Source organism: Panthera pardus, unplaced genomic scaffold (genome assembly GCF_024362965.1).
Source record: "Panthera pardus isolate Hobbes unplaced genomic scaffold, ASM2436296v1 HiC_scaffold_11, whole genome shotgun sequence".
Lineage (NCBI taxonomy): Eukaryota > Metazoa > Chordata > Mammalia > Carnivora > Felidae > Panthera > Panthera pardus.
In genome coordinates, this window is record NW_026526666.1 from 59,303,017 (window position 1) to 59,326,778 (window position 23,762).

At 35.4% G+C, this 23,762-nt stretch overlaps 1 protein-coding gene across 4 annotated transcripts in view; it reads left to right on the plus strand.

Annotated features, from left to right (window-relative positions):
- The window catches only part of OMA1 (OMA1 zinc metallopeptidase), an 81,206-nt gene that overhangs the window by 17,451 nt on the left and 39,993 nt on the right, over positions 1 to 23,762 (plus strand). For all 4 annotated transcript variants that reach the window (XM_019449120.2, XM_019449117.2, XM_019449119.2 and 1 more), the window contains exons 6-7: positions 2,010 to 2,138; positions 6,671 to 6,745. In XM_019449120.2, coding sequence (XP_019304665.2) covers positions 2,010 to 2,138; positions 6,671 to 6,745 — 204 coding nt within the window. The remainder of the gene's footprint in view (positions 1 to 2,009; positions 2,139 to 6,670; positions 6,746 to 23,762) is intronic.

The window sequence follows — 23,762 nt, forward strand, 5'->3', positions numbered from 1 at the left end:
TCCTCATTAAGTATGTATTTAATATCCCTACATTATGTATGAGGAAACTAATGTTTAAAAAGACTTGGAATAACATGAGTAATGTGGTCAACTGGCCAACTGGGACTTTAACCCAGGTCTTCTGTTTGCAACTCCAGCCCTGCTTTCTTTTACCACACTTACCTGGGTATTGGCAGCCTTTTTTTTTAATGGATCATAGAATTCAGGTTGATTTACAGTTCTGTGAATACACATCTGTTTGACTTGGTATGAGTACAAAAAGCTAATGTATTTGTTTATTCATATATTTATTTTTATTAAAAATAAGTATATTTTGTCCACATTAACTAGAGAGAGGTGTATTTTCTGTTGAAAACATGAAGGTAAATAGTGAAAGGATTGTGAAATGTTATGTCAGAAATGTAAGTAATATTAACTTTAAATGGAAATGCTAGTGTTATTAATCTCCTTAAAAGTCATTTCAAATTCTGTCTATTCCTTAAAGTACTAATAAGTTGAGGTGGGTCACAGTTGTGCTTTTCTGAAGCACAAACAGTAATTATCTCATTTATTTCTTCTGAATTATGGAAAAATATAAAAAAAATTTTCCTTAAATAGATCTATATAAGAATAAATCTAAGCAATCGAAAAAGATTGTCTTTCAAGAAAAGACTTCATAACTGCAAAATCAGTTTTGGCCAATTTTAGCATTTAAAAGATACTCATATTACATACACCTTTATTTTTCTGGCCTCTAGTTCACTGTCTCATTCAGCATATTGTTGTCATCTCTGTCAGTGCAGAACACTAATTAGATAAGACATAAAAAGAAAATAACAGTCTTAAAAATTGAAAGTAGTTACTAATATTTGTTTGTAGAGGCCTTAGACATCATCAGCACTATATTTTCTCTTTTAGCAGTCTCCATGTTTTCTTCCTTCCACAAATACATATTTAAAAATTTTTTTTAGTTTTCTAAGACTATGTAACGGGTAATTATATTCTTTAATAATTAATAATAAGGATTTTCTCTTTTATAATGACTTCATCATTTGTAGTGTTATTCTTTTGTGCTAAAATAATTCCATAATTGTTTTTCATGACACACAGTTTGTATAATGAAGCAAAGAATGCTTTGTGAAGACAGATTATATTGTTACAAGAAGTGTTCTGTGTGATTGTTTTTAGTTGTCAGCCATGTTTCATACGTTCAAGTAATGATTCCTGTATTATCAGCATTTATTAATCATCTTTAATGGGGAATGTGAACAATCCAGTGCGTTAAACTTGTATTTAGAAATTATTACTTAAAACAACTGTTTTAAGTAAAATTGGTTAGTTCTATAAATATAAAACTTTATAGAACTCAATTTCCTAGTGAGAAATACCAGAGTGATAAAATTGCAAACTTGCATAAATGAATCATACTGCATATATTAGGTCATGAAGTCCAGAAGTTTTTTACTAAAAATAAATTTCCAGTCTTTTTCTGAATTTTTCTTAACTATTTCATATGTTAAGCAGTGTTTAGTCTATCCAAAGGTATAAGGTATAAGCATAATGAGCACATTTATTTCCTTTAAAAAAAATTTAACAATAACATTAGAAACTAAAACTTCTGGGTTTGATTCCTTGTCCTTTTACTAATAGCTGTGTGAATTTTGGCAACTCTTTTAGTTTCTCCCATCTTAGTTTCTTTATAAAAGAGGGATAATCTATTTCACAAGATTATTATGCTTGTTAATATAAGAACTATAGGTTAGTGAACTTCTATTCATATCTGTGAACCTGTCATTGTATCTGAGTGATAGTAAGTGGTTCAGTACATGTTAGTTGAATGAATGTTTATACCTGTAAGCAAGGGATGGAAAGAAAAACACACAGAAGAAAAAGAACATGTGATCTTAGTTGGTGAAGGTAAGTTTAAACATGTAATTATTTAATGTGATTACACATCATGAGCTAGAAAATCTAAGGTTACACTGTCTTAATTTATTAAATGTAATTTTCATTATTTTGATTATTCTCAGGCAGAAAAGGCTAGCTTGGTTCACTTACTGGATTTCCTAGGTATGATTTTGCTCACAATGATTTGGGCTGTTTGTCCTCGAGATAGTTTTGCACTCTTGGGCCAGTGGATACAGTCTAAACTGCAGGAGGTAAGTGTGAGACAATAAGTTGGCTTTTAAAGGTATGTGGTGAGGATATTTTAAAGGTTACTATAAAGTAACAGATACAAGAGATGTTTTCACTTATCATGAAATATAGCTACTAATTTTTAGTCATATGTTTTCTCATTTTTAGGGGACATTCTTAAAAATGAGCATTCAAATTAGAAAATACTACATCTTTTAAATGATGGAGATAGATGGGTTTCAAGGGCAGAGCAATTTTTGGCTAACATAATATTTAGGGGCAGAGTGTTATATAGTTATTGGTCTTAGAGAAAACCCGGTCACAGATCCTTTCTATCCTTTTGTCACTTTACCTTCAAACTTTTCACTTTTGTCTCTCATAGTGACTGTGGTATACTTTCTGGATGACTCTCCCTTCTCCCAAACGTTTGCATTTTGATGTAGAACTCTTAAAACCTGTAAATTTTTATGGGCACAGGATTAGCTAAAGCTGCTTTACCATCCTCATCCTCTCACTCCCAGTTATACTAAGATTACCTGCACAATAGCGAAAGGATAATCTTACTAGGTGTTTGTTCCCTTTCATTTCTAGTACTTATGTATAATGGTGTTCATGTCATAAAATTTAGAGGCCCGCATTTTGTTCAAAACACTTCACTACTGAAAGTAGGTCTTGCAGTTTTGATAATTGCTTTGTTAACTATGATTAATTATTTTATTTTACATCTTTCTTCACATGTTTCCTCTTGTCCTGGGAGGTTTGGTTATTCAGGAACAATCTGTTATTTGTTTATTTAATGATTTGTGGAGCACCATCATTGTGCCATCTGGGTACTGTTTAAATCTAATGTGTAAAATTCTTTGAGACAAATTGCTTTTGAAATCGGATAACTAAATCTTTTATTCAGTGTTACCATATCATTTGGCTGCATTTATATTGAAATAAAGGCTCTTAAAGGGGAAAAAAAAGAATGGTTATTGCTTAGGTTATAGGATTTCATATTTTGTATTTTATTTCCATTATGTGTCGGGAAGTCAAAGGAGTTAATGTAGTGTTTACCCCATTTATCAATACATCACTTTTTTCTGTATTGGAATCTGAAGATTTTGTTATAGGAAATGTAACCTGTGGCTGTTTTTTCTTTAAAATAGTTGATGAAGGGGTGCCTGTGTGCTTCAGTGGGTTGAGCATCGACTCCTGGTCTCAGCTCAGGTCATGATCTCACAGTTCAAAGTTCAAGCTTCAGGTCAGGTTTTGTGCTGATGGCTTGGAGCCTGCCTTGGATTCTGTCTTTCCTTCTCTCTGCCCCACCCCACTTGTGCTCTCTCTGAAAAAAATTAAAAAAAAAAAACTTGATGAATCCTGCTACTTCATATACTAATTAATAATTAAACTAAAAATAAAGTGATTACTTCTCTTTGAACTTTTCTTCCTTAAATCAAGCCCCACCCCCACCCCATGATTTTGGTGATGGGGAAATGTTTCTTTCTCTAGAAAGCCTTGTTCCTTGTGATTGAAGAGCAGGAGGGGATGCTGATAGTGAATCATTAAAGTGGGAGAATTGCTGACATTTATTTGCCAGAGAAAGGAAGAGATGAAGGAAGAAGGAGGGGCCTTTACATAACCAACCATTGGGGAGTCCTCTATTTTTGTAATTTTAAAAGATTTAGGTATAATGTAGCAGCCGTCATAGCGTGCTACCAGGTATTAATTAGTAATAATTACAATAGCTAATATTTATTGAGTACTTACTATATGTTAGGCATTAGGATAAGCACTATAATTATGTACAGAGGTTAAGAATACAGGCTGTGAACAGATGGACTTGTGTTTGAATTTAGGCTGTTAGACCTACGTTCTATACTGGGTAGATTACTTCACTAATTATAGGTCTCAGTTTCTTCATCTACAAATGGGCATAATACTGGCTACTCAAAGCACTGTTGTTGGTTTAATGGTACATTTAAAATAGGACCTATTTTTTTTTTTAAGTTTTTATTCATTTTGAGAGGACAGGGGTTAGACCTAAGTTCTATACTGGGCAGATTACTTCACTAATTATAGGTCTCAGTTTCTTCATCTACAAATGGGCATAATACTGGCTACTCAAAGCACTGTTGTTGGTTTAATGGTACATTTAAAATAGGACCTATTTTTTTTTTTAAGTTTTTATTCATTTTGAGAGGACAGGGGAGGTGCAGAGCGCGAGAGAGAATCCCAAGCAGATTCCACAGGGTCAGTGAGAATCCCAATGCAGGGCTAGAACCCACGAACCTTGAGATCATGACCTGAGCCAGAATCGAGAGTCGGATTTATGCTTAACTGACTGAGCCATCCAGGCATCCCTAAAGTAGGATCTCTTAATCTAAACACTGTGATATTTTGGACTGGATAATTCTTTGTTGTGAGGAATTGTCCTGTGCGTTGCAGGATGTTCAGTAGCCTCTAAACATCTACTGTAAATATCTGACCTCTACCCACTAGATGCCAGTAGCACTCCCCCTGCCCAGCAGTTGTGATGATCATAAATGTCTCCAAACATTTTTATACGTCCCTGGGGGACAAAATTGCATCCAGTTGAGAACCAATGATTTAAAGCACTTAGCACGGTACCTAGTACAAAATGAGGACTCAGTAAATAGGAGTTATTATCATTTGCTCATTTTATCCTGTCTGCAACTCTAGGAGGTTGGTCCTGTGCTACTCCATTTTACATATGATGCTACTGGGCTTAGATGGGTTAAACAATTAGCTGAGGGTTAACAGTTAATAAGTATCAGCATTTGGACTTAATGTAAGTTTCCATCCTTAAAAAAAAAAAAAAAAAAGCCAGTGTTTTAAACCAGTTATACTATCAGTAGACTTGATGGACCCCTGCAGACTGCTCATTGAGAGTGAAGACACTATATAATATAGTTCAACAACCTAAAAAGTCATGATCAAGAAGGAAGAAAGTCCTATCTCATGGTTATATACTAGATTGATTATATTATTTCTAGACATCACTGACATGTAGCTACCTCTGTGAAATTGTTTCCCCGATTAATAACTCTGTTCTCAAAAGTCCTGCTTATTGATCCATCTCCTACAAATTTTAGTACTTACTGAAAATTAGAATTTAACTGGAAAGCATCCACATAAATACAAGTAATTAGGGAAGTTAAAGTTACGATATCTATTTGTATTTTTTTATTGAAGTTGGAAGAAAATTTCATTTTCCTAACTAATCAATACTTAAAAAAGAAAGACGGAGTTAAGATAGTTTATCAAAGAAGGAAAATTCTGCTCTCTGGTTAATTTTCTAACTGAAATAAATTCTCTAGTAGTGTCAGTGGTTATTATATAGCCATATTTTTTCAATTTTCTTTTAAAACTGCAAGGTCAGAATGTTCCTTGGCCATAATAAAAGCTTGCGTTAAGAAGCTTTCTTAGGAAATCCTCTCCTTCCTTAAAATTCATGTTATGTCACTTCACTTTTAGGCTTTTTCATAAAAGCAAACATACTCTTTGGATTTCTTTTGGTTAGTGAGAACACGTTCTAATGTACTTCTTTTTCAAAAGCAAAGTAGCATAAGGCAAACTTTTGAAAGAGGGGTATACCTGTATAGTAGTAACTCCTCCCCCAATATTATCCATAGGGCTGAGGGAGGGTGGGATATATTCCCACCAGTGGTTTCCTAAAGCCTCAGATAGTACCATATCCTATTTACAGTATATATTTTTTTCTATACATACATACCTATGATAAAAGTTTGTAAGTTAAGCACAGTAAGAGATGAGTTGTTCTATAAATAGAACAATTATAATATAGTGTAAAAAAAAGTTACATAAGTGTGGCCTTCTCAAAGTATCTTACTGTACTGTATTCACCATCTTGTGATAATATGAGATGATAAAATGCCTATGTGGTGAGATAAAGTGATGTGAACAATGTAGGCACTGTGACGTAGTGTTAGGCTGCTATAGACCTCTGACAGTATGTCCGGAGAACCATCTGCTTCCAGATCACAGTTGAGCGGGTATCTCCAACCGTGGAAATTGAAACTGTGGGTAAGGGAGACTACTGTACTCTATAAGATACTATAGACTCTCTAGAAGTCTGTAGGCCTAATTTTTTATGTTTTTAAAATATTAATATCTGATGGAGGAAATAAAGACTGTGCTTTATGTTTTATACCATGGTGTTCTTTCTTTCTTTTTTTTTTTTTTTTTAAATGTTTGTTTATTTAAGAGAGAGAGAGGCAAGCGAGCACAAGGAAAGGGCAGAGCAAGAATCTCAAGCAGGCCCAGCACTGTCAGTACAAAGCCTGAGGCAGGGCTTAAACTCACAAACTGTGAGATCATGACCTGAGCCGAAATCAAGAGTCAAATGCTTACCAGCTGAGCCACCTAGGCGCCCCTACCATGGTGTTCTTTAAGTGTCAGTCATCGCGAGCATAAAACCTTTATCCTAGATACTCCATGAAATTAATTTTAAAAATCTTACTTTGTTACTTATTTTGTTGTGAAATGATAAATATCCTTAATGAAACTTCTCTTTCTTACTTCTTCTTAGTATATGTTTGATAGACCATACAGTAGAACTTTGGAGGCTGAAGCTGACAAAATTGGACTACAGCTTGCTGCAAAGGTAAAATGTTTAGTAGTTGAGACTACACAGTGTCCTTCACACAGTAAAAGATAAATACACATGGTCTTAATGAGCTGTGGTATGAGGAGAGAATGAGAGCTGCATGAAATTTTTCATTAATACCTTTTAAATTTGTGCCCTCTGTAAACTGATACACTATCTTTATTTCACTATTCTCCCTTGTTTCACTGATCTAAGAAGGCTTGAGTAAAATAACGTAAGACTATTTTTCCTCCCCTCAGAGAAAGGTTTATGCTATTGTAGCTATGATCCCAGATGAGCAGATTGAATTTTTACCTTTTAAATAAATGGTAGAGGAGCAGACTTATTACTCTGTGTCTTTGAGATTATTTGTGTTGCAGCCAATGACTTACATTTGCTAGGCACAGAGAGCAGCCCTGGGCCTTTACTATGATTTAGGTTGGCTTTGTTCATGTCTCCTTTACAGGACATTTCATGTCTGGCTCCTATTTTTATCATCTGTGATAACTGATATTATTAGTAGTAGAATTTAATATTAGAAGTAAAACTGCATTTTTAAAGCGGAGTAAAAACAGTGCCACTTTACGTTAAATTCAAATTGTATTTGATCTTTGTTGAGTTTCCAGTAGTTATTAAAAAGTCCTAGGTATAAAAATAAACTATTATATGAACTTCTAGTTAGTTTTATGGATTTAATTTCATAAATGAAGGTATTACTATTCACAAAAGAAAAGTAGTTATTTGAATGTTACGTAATAAGACTTAAGTGAATTCTCTGACTACATAGATTAAGAGGTTCCCAAATAGTGGACCACAGATTGGCTATAAAGGTAAGAGTGTTTTGTGTTCTGGTTAAGAAATCTTGGCCTATTTCAATAAATTGTTCCTGTTTTATTTCCAAGAAGCTTATTGTTTTATTAGCTTTTTAAAATATAAAATGAGGAAGAAGTCAAGATAATTTTTTTCCAATGTGGATATCTAATAGCCTCAGGACTGTTTATTGAGGAGTTATCTTTTTCCACTATTCTTGAGTGTCTCTTTGTCGTAAATGTGGGAGGCTATATAGGAGTCTATTTCTGGACTCCCTATTGTATTCTCTTGGCCTCTTAATCTGTCTCTGAGCCAATACCGCATTGTCATGTAGCTTTGTAGTAAGACATGATACCTGGTAACTTCTGTCTTCCAGCGTGGTTCTGCAAGATTGATTTGGCTATTCTTAGTCCTTTTCCTTTCCATATACATTTCAGAATCACTTTATCAAATTACATGCCTGTATAAAAATACGCTTGGAATTTTGATGGCAATTGGGTGAATTTGGATATAGTTGACCACTGTCAAAAATATTGAGTCTTCCTGGGAAGCGTGGGTGGCTCAGTTGGTTGAGCATCCCACTCTGGATTTCAGCTCAGGTCATGATCTCAGGGGCATGCGATTGAGTCCCACATCAGGCTCTACACTGACAGAATGGAGCTTACGTGGGATTCTCTCTCTGCTCCTTCCCTGTGCTCTCTCTCTCAAAATAAATAAACACTGAAAAAATAATATTAAATCTTCCAATCCATGAATGATATATTTGTCCATTTATATGGATATTCTTATAATTTTAGTGATGTTTTTAAATGTTTGTGTGTGTGTGTGTATAGGAATTATACATCTTTTGTTAGATTTATTGCTAAATGTTTGACATTTTAATTGTAAAGTGTTATTTAAAAAATAAACTTCTTCATATATAGAAATGCACTTTATTTTTATAAATGACCTTGTATCTAAAAACCTTGCTAAATCCACTTAATTCTGATAGTGTGTAGATTCTTTTAGATTTTATATATACATGTTTATGCTGCCTGTGAATAATGACAGATTTAGTTCTTCCTTTCTGGTCGGTGTACTTTCTGTTTTTGTTTTTTTGGTTTTTTTACCCTATCGCAATGGCTGGGAACTTTAGTACAATGTTGACGGTGAGCACCTTTGTTTCTTCATCACCATTTTTCACCATTCTGATGTCTAAGTTGTTTTTCTTTTAATCTGACTTTTTAGAAGAGTTTCCCTGCTATTTCTAATATGCTAAGAAATTTTTTAAAGTTATGAATAACAAATTTTATCAAATACATTTTTTATATTGATGATTATATCATTTTTCTCCTTTAATCTCTTAATGTGGCAAACTATATTGATTTTTTTTATGCATTAGGACAACTTTTATGTTTGAAGTAAACCCAATTTTATCAATAATATTGTTCTTCCAATATATTACTGAAGTTGGCTTGCTAATGTTTAGCTTAGAATTTAGAATGTTTGCATCTGTATTCATAAAAGATAATGGCTTGGCCTTTTCTTTTCTTGTAATGTCCTGTCAGGTTTTAGTATCAAGATTATGTTGGCCTCATATAATGAGTTGGGCAGTGGTTTTTTCTTTTCTCTGGAAGAGTTTGTGTAACGTTAGTGATATTTATTTTTTAAATGTTTGAAGATTTTGTGGGTAGAAACCATACAGATTTTTTTTTTTAAGTTTATTTATTTTGAGAGAGAGAGAAAGAGAGCAAGTGAGTGGGGAAGGGAAGAGAGAAAGAGGGAGAGAGAATCCCAAGCAGGCTCTGCACTGACTATGTGTAGCCTGACACAGGGCTCGAACTCACAACTGTGAGATCATGACCTGAGCCAAGATCAAGAGTCAGACGCTTAACCAACTGAGCCACCTAGGTGCCCTGGGCCTACAGGTTTCTTTGTGGGATGGTCTTTAGTTGTAGATTCAGTCTCTTTAATAGATATAGAGCTATTCACATTTTTCTGTTCTGTGTCAGTTTTTATAAGTTTTGTTTTTCTAGGAACTTCTGTTTTGTTTAAATTTTCAACATTATGAAGTTTTCTAATATACATATATATTTGTGTTTTGTATTTTTTATTGAAGTGTAGTTGACACAATATTACATTAGTTTAATGTATACAAGACAGAAGTTCTACAACTCTGTATGTTATGCTCACTGTACGTGTAGCTCCATCTGTCGCCATGTGATGCTGTCACAGTACCATTGACTATATTCTCTGTGGTATACCTTTCATTCTGTGACTTATTCATTCCATAACTGGAAGCCTGTTTCTCCTGCTCCTTCATCTATTTTGCCCGTCCCCTCACCCCTCTCTGCTGCCAGCCATCAGTTTGTTACCTTTACCATATATGTATTTTTTAGAAGTTTATTTATTTTGAGAGAGAGAGAGACAGCATGAGTCAGGGAGGGGCAGAGAGGGAGGTTGAGAGAGAGAATCCCAAACAGGCTCCATGCTGCCAGCATAGAACCTAACGTGGGGCTTGAACTCACTGAACTGTAACATTTTGACCTGAGCCGAAACCAAGAGTCGGACACTTAACCGACTGAGCCACCCAGGTGCCCCCCTCCCTTACTATATTTTTAATGTCTCAAGGATACTGCATTCCACAGATATATTTTATTTATTTTTTTAAAAGTTAATACAGGGGCATCTGGGTGGCTCAGTTGGTTAAGCTTCCAACTTTAGCTCAGGTCATGACCTCACAGTTTGTGAGTTCCAGCCTCCTGCTCAGAGCCCACATTGGACTCTGTGCTGACAGCTCAGAGCCTGAATCCTGCTTTAGATTCTTTGTCTCCCTCTCTGCCCCTCCCCCACTCACACTCTGTCTCTCTCTCAAAAATAAACAAACATTAAAAAAATTTTTTTTAAGTTAATACAGTTTTTAAATATATTTTTAAAATGTTTGTTTGTTTTTGAGAGAGAGACCTGACAGCACAGAGCCCGACGAGGAGCTCAAACTCATGAGGCTGGAACCCACAAACCATGAGGTCATGACCTGAGTGGAAATCAGACACTTAACTGCCTGAGCCACCCAGGCGCCCCGAAAGTTAATATATTTTTATTTCAGGAGTTTCACATGTTGTGATTCCTCCCACTGCCAACCGCCTTGGTTCTTCCAAAGTTTAAGTCGTAATTTTTAAGTCAGCCCTTTTTTTAAAAAGAAGTTTTGCTCAGTCCATAGTTCTTTTAGTTGAGCTTCTTTGATCTCCACTTGAATATGGACATGTTGTAAAAATTCTCCAGCTGTAGTATTTGGGATCCAGTTTCTTCAAGCAATTTTCCTTAGGGCCATGCTTAGGATCTGAGTAAATAGATCTGCCTAGTTCTCAATTTCAGACACCCTCTAAACATGAATAAGTTCAAACCATATTTACTGTTAAACTGTCACACCCTAGAATAGTACAGATTGTTGGAATGTGCCAATACCTAAGATTAAAATAATTTGACTGTTAACAGATCTGTTTCAGTTTCCACAGATAACACACGTTTCAGGATGTATATTTTCTGTCATTGCCTTGTAGTTCATTAATCTTACTTTCAGCTGTGTCCATTGTGCCATAAACTCATCTTTGACTTTTACAGTTTAGTTACTGTATTTTTCCATTCTAGAATTTCCATTTGATTCTCTTTTATAAATTTCAGTTCGCTGGTGAAATTCTGTTTTATCATAATTTTCTTCATATTTTCTTGAATATGTTTATCATAATTTTTTTAAAACTTCATGTTTGTTAACTATTATTTTTATTAACTTTCGGTCTGTTTCTTTTGTCTGTTTTTTGCCTTTGGTCTTGTTTCTTGGTATGCTTGCCCATTTTTTATCAAATTCTGAACATTTCATATAAACAGTACTTTTGGCTCTGAATGATAATTTATTCCATCATTGAGGATTCTGCCTTTAGTCTGGAGAACAACTAGAATAAAGCAGATTCCTTCAGTCAGTCACAGCCTGAGCTGAGTCTTCTTAAATTTCAATTTGCTTCTACTTCACCTTCATTCATAAGGATATTGCTGTCGGGAAGTCTACTGAAGGAATGGAGGATTGACTAAGTTCCTTCTCTGTAGTGGTTTTTGAACTTCAGTTTTTGGTTCTGCCAGCACCATGAGGATGTTGAAATCTCAGTTTTCATCCAGTTTTTGTTTTAAAAAGTGCCCTATGCAGCTTTAGAATTGGTAGGCGCCTTGGTGAACTGGCATCTGGTGTTGTCTTTGCCTTCCTGTCTTTCAGATCTTGACTTCTCAAATTTGGCTGCCTCATCAAGCCTGACTTGTAAGTTTTGACCTTTAGTCCTGCTGGATAGCCATAAGCACTCCTTAGTCACCTCTTTCTGCTTGGATTTCTTTTGAGTTCTGCTAGTTTTCTTAGCCTCTGGCCCTTCACTCCTTAGAATTTAACAGATTTTGCTGAAAACAAGAGCAACACACGGATAAGTCTCCTCTCCCTGAGCTTTCCTTCTTCCTAGGATTTTGGCTTTTCTAGTATTGGCTAACTCGGTAACTCTCCAATACCTTGGAACAAATATTATTTATATTTTATCCAGATTTTCTTTTTTTTGTTGTTGAAGTAAAATTGGCATGCAGTATCCTATTAGTTTCAGGTGTATATAATATTGATTCAATATTTTTATACATTACAAAATAATCCCCATGGTAAGTATAGTTACCATCTGTTGCCAGTTATTACAGTATTAGTATATTTTCTATGCTAAGCATGATATCCCCATGATTTATTTATTGTATAATTGAAAGTTTTTACCTCTTAGTCCCTTTCACCTGATAGATTTTCTAATTGTGTTTGATAGGAACATTGGTCTGCTATAATTTATTTACTCCATCACTGCTAGAAGAGGAAGTCTCTTAGTCTTTTTAATAGCGATTCAGTATTCTATAATGTCACTAATTCATTTAATCATGTGTCTATTAATGAGTTTTAGGGTTATTTCCAGAGTTTTTCGTTATTGTTTAAATTGCAAATAATACTGCATTTGGCATCCTTATATACATATCCTTATGTTCCTTGTGCTTTTCCAGTATTGCCTTTTTATTTTTAAAAGATACTCCCAGGGGTGCCTGGATGGCTCAGTTGGTTAAGTGTCTGACTCCTGATTTTGACTGAGGTCATGATCTCACAGTTGTGAGATTCAGGCCGATAGGCCTCTGTCTGCATGGGGCATGGAGGCTGCTTAATTTTCTCTCTCCCTCTTCCTCTGCCCATCCCCAACTCATACTCTCCCTCTCTCTTGAAAAAAAAAAAGATACTCCCAGTTATTACAGAATGTTGTAGCAAATCTTAACCAGTGACATATCAGAATGCCTTTTTTTTTTACATGCATATCAGCACTGTTTCTAGTATCTTTAATTTTTGTTAATTTGGACAAAAAATGGACTCTCATAGCTTTTAATTAAAAATTTGCATTTTCTTGCCTAGTAGTAAAGTTGAGGATGTTTCCTTTTTATTGGCTATTTTATTTCTTGTTTTGAAGATTGCTTTTTTTTTAAATGTTTTTCTCAGTAGATTTTAAGAATACATATTCTAGGCCCCACACTTGGAAATTCTCAGTCAGTAGCTAGATGATGAGACCCTGAATCTAAATGTGTTTAGAAACTGCCAAGTGATTCTGCTGTCTAGGCAGGTATGGGAATTACTACTTTGAGTGATCAAATGCCAGTTTTGTGTTTTTGGGTGACTTGGTAAGTTAAATTTCCTGTTTTATTTAAGAAAGAAGAATGGAATTAGGTTAGTAAATATTGATATTCTTTTGATTATTTATAATATGGAAGCCATACATTTTTTATCCAGTGCATCTGGATAGAGAAAACTATCATTTCATTTTCTAAAGCACATCTAAATATTGTGTTGTGGAGTAGATGACCTTTTGCCAGTTGTGATATTATATTTAGTTCAAAGGAGAAAACGATATTGCTACAGATGTTAAGTCATGAATACATAGTGATACAGGTAATATCTTTGTTATGGAGCACTTAGGATATAAAAACACCATCTCTGAGTATAAGTATTTTTTTCCTATCAAAAGGGAGAAACCTCAAAATTAAATAGTTTAAGAACCTCAAATATTATATTTATACTACATTTTAAATGTATATATTTAAATATATTTTTATATATTAAATATAATATATACTATTTAATATATTAAATATATTTAAATATAAATATATACTACATTTATATGTCACATTTTTTCTGTGACATCACCTGTTTAGATAATAACACCATTATCTGCCATTTCATAATACTCTTTTTTTTTTTTCCAATGTTTATTTTTGAGAGAGGGAGAGAGCATGACTGGGGGAGGGTCAGAGAGAGAGGGAGACACAGAATCTGAAGCAGCCTCAGGCTCTGAGCTGTCAGCACAGAGCCCAACGTGGAGCTTGAACACAGGAACCATGAGATCATGACCTGAGCCGAAGTCGGACATTTAACCGATTGAGCTACCCGGGAGCCCCAATACTTAACATATTCTAATAACTGAGCTTAAATTTTATGTGTTGTCTAACCTAATCCCATAGTAGCTCCATGAAGTAGTTATTATTATCATTATCTCCGTTTTATTGATAAATGAACTGAAGCTCAGACAGGTTAAGTTACTTTCTTATAGGTGCAAAATGGTAAAATCATGATTCAAACCCAAGTGTGTATGTTTTCAAAGCCCATGCTCCAGTTTTGTTTCTGATCTTACCCCTTTACCACGATTATATTTCACAATATAAACTTGTCTATCTCCTGTTGTCATATACCATGCTTACTTTTCTACCTTTATCTTGTTCTTTCTCTTAGTAGCATTTGACACTATGAATCATGCTTCCCTTTGAAAATATGTGTATATTTGCGTGTGTAGCCACACATTTCGTTTTAGTATAGAAGGTCATTTAGTATTGTAAACTCATAATGGGAAATAACAGCCCTTACTGCCCATCTGCCTTATACCCCAGAAATAAAGTCACCTTAACTTCTTTAGTTATTTACCTCTATATTTCCATATAATATGTTTATTTTGTAACTTCATGACTCATTAGGTTTAGACATAAGATTTCTTGTTATGGAAGATTTAATCTTTCATAACCTAACTAATGTTTTTACGTGTTTATGTGTTATCTCTGTTCCTCCTTGGTTAAGTATCATTCAATTTTTTTTCTCCATATTCTAATAGGATTTTCTCTTTTCTTATGGTGGACTTTGGAGTATTCTTTACACATTTTGGATACAGTCACTTGTTGATATGTGATTTGAAAATAGTTCTTCCTCATTTGTGGCTCATATTTTCTAAATTTTTTTTTAATGTTTATTCATTTTTGACAGAGAGAGAGAGAGAGAGAGAGAGAGAGAGAGAGAGAGAGATACAGAGCATGAGTGAGGGAGGGGCAGAGAGACAGGAAGACACAGAATCCGAAGCAGGCTCTAGGCTCTGAGCTGTCAGCACAGAGCCCGATGTGGGGCTCGAACTTACAGACTGCGAGATCATGACCTGAGCTGAAGTCAGATGCTCAACCGACTGAGCCACCCAGGCACCCCGTGGCTCATCTTTTCTTAACAAACTTTGTTTTTGTTTTTTTGTTGTTGTTATTGTTTGTTTTTTGCAGAGCAAACATTTTTAATTGTGATGAAAACTAGTTTAAGGAACCCAAGGAAACTCTGCCAATTTCTGGGATGACCTTCCTTCTGATGCTTTAACCCATAAATTCCAACTACTCTTGCAGCCCTAAACTCTTGTCTTTAACTCCATAGCTGAGCCAAACTTACCATGTTCTCTGCTTGGGTTCTACCCCCTTACATTGTGGTCAGGAAACTGCCCCCAGGCCAAGAGAGCAGGAGCAAGTCTGGGGATCACAGTACATAGTATTTCTCTTTATGTCAGGAATCAGTCTGCGGCGCTTGGGTGGCTCAGTTGGTTAAGCGTCCGACTTCAGCTCAGGTCATGATTTCGTGGTTTGTGAGTTTGAGCTCTGTGTCAGGCTCTGTGCTGACAGCTCAGCGCCTGGAGCCTGCTTCATATTCCATGTCTTCCCCACTCGCACTCTCTCTCTCAAAAATAAATAAACATTAAAAAATAAAAAATAAATAAAAGAATCACAGTCCTGTCTTGCCTCTTGTCCAGTACCTGAAAATGTTTGCCTTATGTAATCTGTAAGGCAAATGTCCAGCTTTATGGTTATTTATAGTGGGAGGACGAATCCAGTACCAGTTACTCTCATGGATGGAAGTGTATATCCCCAAATTTGTAATTCATGATTGTCCATCCATATTTTATAAGAAGGCACTAAGAAACTTTTCAGAAGCTCTGTGTACATAGTTTGGGATAGTGGACTTCACTATAAGATGATAGGGCAGTGAGCTAGCTCTTTCTTTGGGAACTTTCACCTGGAATATATATAGGCTCTTTTTCTTGGCTTTTCAAGTGTCTTTGCAGAAGAATCTTGTAAAGCTGGCTGTCATTGTTTAAGGGTTAGAAAGGGAGAGGGTGGTGGGGTTATTCCATTCATTGTGGAGTCTCTTGTTTAATTCTCTATTTGAACCTTATACTTCTACCTTTTTTTCTTGAGTACCAAATACTGAACCTTTCTGGAATCCCCATGATGTGAAGGTATCAATCATCTGCCAAAGAAGCAATGTAATATAGTGATAATTAGTGAGCTCAGGAACTTGACTGCCCAAGTTTGAGATCTGCTTTGCTAGCTGTAGAGTACTAGCTGTGTGATCTTGGGTGAGTTTTTTATCCTTTCTAAACCTCAGTTTTACTCATCTATAGGATAGGAACAGTAATAGGACCTACATTATAGAAGTAATACAATTAAAGTCCTAAGAGCACTAGTCTTCTAATCATTTATATTTAAATATATGCCTATGTTTCGACTATACTCAGAAAAACTAAAACCAAAATACGGGGGGCCTGGGTGGCTCAGTTGGTTAAACATCTGACTTCAGCTCAGGTCATGATACATGGTTCGTGGATTCGAGTCCCATGTAGGATTCTGTGCAGACAGCTCAGAGCTTGGAGCCTGCTTCCAATTCTGTGTCTCCCTCTCTCTCTGCCCCTCCCCCACTCATGTTCTGTCTTTCTCTCTCTCTCAAAAATAAATATATGTTAAAAGTAAAAAAAAAAAATTAAAAAGAAATCTACCTGTTATTTACTCTATTACACAAGTATCTCAAACCTAATATAGTCATTGTATCCCTAATTTTCCCTCACATCTACTTCTAGTCTTCCTTCTATACCACCTTCTATTCAGTTGCTTTTGGAAAAAATTTCAAGTCCTCCTTAGTACTTCCTTCTTCTTTATCATTCACATGGAATCTTTCATCACGTGTCAGTAGTTATGACTATAAAATATATCTCAATATGTTTCTGTCTCCATCATTAGCATTTTACCCAAAAACTATCCCAGTCTCATGACAGCTTTCACTGACTCCAAATCGTATTCCCTTCCACTTTGCCATAAATAAGAATTAGGTCTAGTTAGCTAGGATATTCACTTTCTCAAGGTGAGACTTAAGTGGACACTGGCCAGCATTTGCCACCAGATTTTTCAGATTCTGGGTTGACCAACCCCCTACTATTGATTGGCACATTCTTTTTCATATTTGTTAATACATGCTAATCATCTTCTAGGATGTAGGGTTACATAATACCTTGATGAAGGTCAGAATTTGAATTAAAAAAAAGACATTCAATAAATGATTTTTATGCCTTAAAGTATAATGATAGAGATACACAGGATCCCCTGAAAGAGTAGAGTAGAGATGTCACATTAGTGAGGGATGAGAACTTGGCCTAGAGATTAGACTGAGGAGATATTTACAGCAGACATCTGAAAGCTAAGTAGTAATTATCCTGATGAAGATGCTAATGGGGGTGCTTTTGGCATGGTGGACAGCATGTTCAAAGGCAAAAGAAAGGATTGCTTAGTCCAGGAGTTAAAAATTCAGTATGGCTAAAATGTAGATAGAGTTCAAGAGCACCAATGTCAATAGATAAAACTGAAAGGTAGAGCCTTCTTTGTTAGCAATTTTCAGGATTTTATATCCTATCCAGCATAGTGGTTGGGATCTTGGACTCTAGAGTCAGACTGACATGTATTTGAACTCTTACTTTCTTTGCGTAATTGTAGACAAATCACTTAACCTTTTTGAGACCCGTTTTTAGTCTGAAAAATGGGAATCACGACAGTATCTACCAAAAAGGGTTATTTTGCATGTCCTATTCTTGATTCTTATTTGTGGCTTATAGCCTTTCTTTGAACATTGATGAATCAGACTTTCTTGACTTCTTGCCACTTAATATTCAAATCACAGAACATAATTATCTTATTCCTAATTCTGTCCTTATTAGGTAACCTTCTGATTATAACGTGGCTTCCTTCGTACCATGCCTAAAAGAGAGAGAACATGATGGCTTGAGGACACAAATGCTCTGTGCCCTTGGTAGTTTTGGCAGTTAGAGTTATTGCAGCAAATTAATAAGGTGATATTCTGCTTTTCTATCAATCTTGTGAACTTGGTTAATGGGAACTGTTCCTGTGAGATGGATCTATTGGTCATGTGCTGTCCCATTAGATTTATGTGATTTCAAGGCCAAGGGCTAAACAGACTATGGAAAATTCATTAAAATCAAGTTACTCAGGAGGCCTCTTTGAAAATAGGCCGCTTGTCTCCCCTTTTTTATTGCTTTGTTATTGGGTGTGAGCTTATTTTGTATATTTACATTTCTATGGTTTTAATTTTTCATTTATAAGACGTTAAATTTATCATTAAATAAATTATCAAAAAGGCTAATACAGGGTTGGTAAAAATTGGTTGAACTAAGGTGTGACTTAATCACAGAATAATAACAAGATGTTGTTTACTAGCTGACAGTCAAATTAAGTCTTTGATTTTGTGTGTGTAGATTTATTTGTCACTGTAGAGGTAATTTGACACTTGACACTCATTTACAGAAATGACTGATTTCACTAACAGCTAAATCATTTTTATTTTTAGTATCTGTTTCTTAAATATGAAAAAGGAAACATTTTCTTTTAGTGGTTGTAATGCAGGAGCGAGCAGCCTTTTAGTAGACCACTGTATAGGGTTGTTTTGATGGTCACAGTGATTAGAATAGTAAAGATTACTGGTGTTTAATGGGCATGCAGGAGTGAGAGATGGCAGGGAGGTATCTTAAATACCCTATAATGGCCTGGAGAGCCCTCCATAGGGAAGAATTGTCTAGCCCCCAAAGTTTCTAACTGCTCCTGTTGACAGATGTTGCCAGATGAGTTCTTCAAGTAATATGGATAACTATGCACATAGCACCATCTAGTGACAGAAATAGGTAATAAATAAAATCTAAATTCTAAACTTTCTGTAAAATAATAGGTTAAAATCATAGACTTTTGTAGCCGGAAGGAAAGTTGGAGATTATCTAACCTTACCCTGTTACAGATAGGAAAATTAGGTCCAAAGAGGTAAAGCGGTTTGTCCTGTAACATACACCTAGTTAGGAAGAGCCCATGCTAGAATCCAGGTCTCAGAATTTTCCAGGTTAGTAATCTGAGCCTTTGTCATAGCAAACTGACTATTTTTGTTCTATTTGGGTTGATACCTTAGATGATTTGTGTGAGAAATCACACGAAGATTTTAAGATGATTTGCTTAGTGATTTGTGTGAGAGTAAAAACCAGTAAATGAGAACATCTCATTGACTAGTGTGTTATAAATGTCAATTTTCATAAAGTATACATACATCATGCTTTACATCTTATTTTGAGCCTCATTGTGTTACCTAAAGAAACAAGACAGGCTTTTGTGTATTCATTTAATTTTTTACTTGCAGTGATTTTAGCTTTCAATGTTGAGTCTTATGATAAAACTTTATCTAGGATAGGGAAAATATGTACATGAAAGTTTATTAAAACCTTATTGTATTGATTGAGGAACTGACATGTCAGCAGTCAAAAGGTGCAAAAAACTTTAAAATGAACTGAATTACAAAATGTTGGAAATCTTTCTGTTTCTCTTAGGGCATATAACATAGTTTTAATAAGTCAATGTTTTTTTCTTATTGTTGTTTGTTTTTGTTTTTAATGAGAGGAATTGGCAGATATTGAGAATGGTTTAGCTGAAACCATTGGAAAAGAGCACTTTTTAATTATTGACTAGAAAATGTTGAGACAAGAACTGGGTTCCAGATTAAAGTGAGCTTTAGAGAGTGATGTCATCAGAAGTAATGGGAAAATGAATGTATGAAAGAGACTGAAATGAACCAGTTTCCTGGTAGTTGATGCTGACATTGATGACAGTTGTACTGAGAACGCTGATGATATTGACAACAATGGCGGTAATGTTAATTAACGTCTCTGTGCTGGGCACTGTTCTGAGTGTTTGCATGTGTTAATAACTCTTTAACACATGAGGTATAGGTGCTATTATCATCCTCATCTTACAGATGGAACCAAGGGATAGAGAAATTAAGTAACTTGCCAAAGGTCTCACAGATAGTGAGATTTTTCTCTTCGAGGATGAAGGTATGTTTGTTTCTGAAATGGAACTTTTTATAATATTTTAATGCACTAGGAACAATTTTGGCTTTCTGTAGCATTGCTCCTAAGATGACCATTTCGATATTTGTTTTGGTGCCTTTAAGTCTTACTTTAAAATAGCCTCAGTGTATTCTTCTACCTCTGAGGAGTCCACCCACCCTTTTGTCACAGTCCTTTGTAATATTATCTCACATGACTGTTTTACCTACCACGTGTCTGTGTGAAATACGGATGAGGATGCCAGAGGGACTGGGACAAGTGTATGGTGTTAATGGCATTCTGAAAAATGACTCAGAACTGCTAATGTCAGACTTCACTTCTTAGGATTATGGCTGGCAAGAGTTTTATTGCAGAGTCTAGGTGAATAGAGAGCAAATTTTAGAGACACTTTCATCATCACATTTCTAATGAAAGCTTTGGCTACAGGTAGGATATACTAGGTCTAGGTTTATTTATACATTTTTTCTGGCATTGAACATTGGGAAATGTTCAAATGTAAGAATAGAGTACTATTGTACTCTTATGAATATCATATCCCACTGAGTTTCTAATTGAATAGTAACAAATTTGTTGTCAATTAATATGTCCCTTAATGCATATTCGTGCATATTGGTATTATAGGCTGAATTAAACTAAATCCTTGTTTAGTTATAAATTTGTAATACCATCACTTATGACCAAACCTAACATCCTGCAATATTAGTTGCTCACCAGGGGAAAGTAAGAGTAGAAATAGTACCCACTGTGTTCTGGGTTCTGGGCTCTGGGCTAAATATTTTACAAAAGTTATCACATTTAATCCTAATGATCCACTGCTTTAATTTCATTTTTACAGATGTATCTGAGACACCTGGAGACTAAGTTATTGGTCCAAGGTCACAAACTTTTTAACCAGTCTACTTGTGTTATGTTACTTTCAGCAAATTGTTTGACCTCTGTGGGCCTTGGTTTCTTCATCTGATCTGTAAAATGAGTGTAATAGTACTTACCTCATAAATTTGTTATGATGATTCAGTGAGTTAATATTTGTTATATGCTTAGAACAGTACTTGGCATATAGTGCCATGTAAGTTATTATTAGTCAAAATAAATAAGTGCTTGTTTTAAAAGTGTTTATTTTTGAGAGAGAGAGAGAGAGAGCGAGCGAGCACATGTGCATGTGCAGCCAGGGGAGGGGAAGAGAGAGGGAGTCAGAGGATCTGAAGTGGGCTCTGCGCTGACAGCAGAGAGCCTGATGCAAGGCTAGAACTCACAGACCGTGAAATCATGACCTGAGCCAAAGTTGGACGTTCAACCGACTGAGCCACCCAGGTGCCCCATAAATAAGTGATATTTTGAACCCGGTCTTTCTGTTTCTAAAACCTGTACTCTTCTCATTATGCCAGTATAATGCCTCAAAAATTATTCCAGGACTAATATATTTCACTGAAATATTTTATATATTTCACTGAAGTATTTTCTTATTTCCCTGGTCAACTGTGACCATTACTGGTTTTAAGAGTTTTACTAGTCTAGAAATTATCCCATCTTTCTTAATATACTTCCAGACACTTGGTAAACACAGGTTCCTTACTTTGTCATAGTTTTTATTGAGGCAAGTGAATTAGATTTGTGATGGGCTGAATATTTTTAAAATATTTGTTTCGATCTATGATTGTCACTTTTTCTCTTTTTTTCTTGTGGCGAGAACATTTAACCTCAGATCTACCCTCTTAACAGATTTTTTTTTTTAATATATGAAATTTATTGTCAAATTGGTTTCCATACAACACCCAGTGCTCATCCCAAAAGGTGCCCTCCTCCATACCCATCACCCAACCTCCCCTCCCTCCCACCCCCCATCAACCCTCAGTTTGTTCTCAGTTTTTAACAGTCTCTTATGCTTTGGCTCCCTCCCACTCCAACCACTTTTTTTTTTTTTTTCCTTCCCCTCCCCCATGGGTTTCTGTTAAGTTTCTCAGGATCCACATAAGAGTGAAACCATATGGTATCTGTCTTTCTCTGTATGGCTTATTTCACTTAGCATCACACTCTCCAGTTCCATCCACGTTGCTACAAAAGGCCATATTTCATTCCTTCTCATTGCCACGTAGTACTCCACTGTGTATATAAACCACAATATCTTTATCCATTCATCAGTTGTTGGACATTTAGGCTCTTTCCATAATTTGGCTATTGTTGAGAGTGCTGCTATAAACATTGGGGTACAAGTGCCCCTGTGCATCAGTACTCCTGTATCCCTTGGATAAATTCCTAGCAGTGCTATTGCTGGGTCATAGGGTAGGTCTATTTTTAATTTTCTGAGGAACCTCCACACTGCTTTCCAGAGCGGCTGCACCAATTTGCATTCCCACCAACAGTGCAGCCTCTTAACAGATTTTTAAGTGTATAGCATAGTACTGGTAACTATAGACTCAATGTTGTACAGCATATCTCTAGAATTTATTCATCTTGCATAACTGAAACTTTCTACCTTTTGAATAGCAACATCCCATTTCTTCCTGTCTCTTGCCCGTGGTGACCACAATCTACCCTCTGCTTCTGTGAGGTTGACTATTTAAATGCCTCACCTAAGTGGAATCATGCAGTATTTGTCCTTTTGTGAGTAGGTGTATTTCACTTAGTGTAATGTACTTAAGGTTCATCCATGTTGTTGCATATGGTAGGATTTCCTTCTTTTTAAATTAAAAAAAAACTTTTTTTTTGGGAGAGAGAGAGAGCACACGAGTGGGGGAGGAGTGGAGGGGGGCGGGAGAGAGAGAGAGCGAGAGAAAGAGAATCCCAAGCAGGCTCCACCTTCCACACTCATTTCTTTCATATAAATACCCATAAGTGGGATTCCTAGATCATATAATAGTTCTTTTAATTTTTGTTTTTAGGAACCTAAATACTGTTTTCTGTAGTGGCTGCACTATTTTACATTCTCACTGACAGTGTACTAGGGTTCTACTTTCTCTGTGTTCTCACCAACACTTACGCTTTTTATGTTTTTAATCATAATCATCCTGACAGATGTGGTGATCTCTCATTATGGTTTTGATTTGCATTACCCTGATGGCTAGTGATATTAAGCATTTTTAAGTATACCTATTGGCCATTTGTATGTTGTTTTTGAAGAAATGTCCATTCTGGTGTTTTGCCCAATTTTAATACTGTTATTTGTTTTTTTACTATTGAGTTGTAGGAGTTCCTTGTATTTAAATATTAACCCCTTATCAACTGTATGGTCTGCAAATATTTTTTCTCATTCTGTAGGTTGTCTTTTCATTCTGTTAATTATTTCTTTTACTGTGCGGAAACTTTTTAGTTTTATGTGGTCCCATGTGTCAGTTTTTGCTTTTGTTGCTTGTGCTTTGGGTGTCTTATCCAATAAATCATTGCCAAGATCAATATCATGAAGCTTTTCCTCCTATGTTTTCTTTGAGGAGTTTCACAAGTTTCAAATTTTGTGTTTAAGGTTTTAATTAATTTTGATTTTATTTTTGTGGTGTAAAGTGAGGGTCCAATTTAATTGTTTTACATGTGGATATCCAGTTTTCCCAATGCCATCTGATAAAGATACTATACTTTTCCCATTGTATATTTTTGGCACTTTTGTCAAAGATCACTTGACTACATGAGTTTATTTCTGAACTTTCTTTCTGTTCATTTGGTGTGTATGTCTGTCTTTATGACAG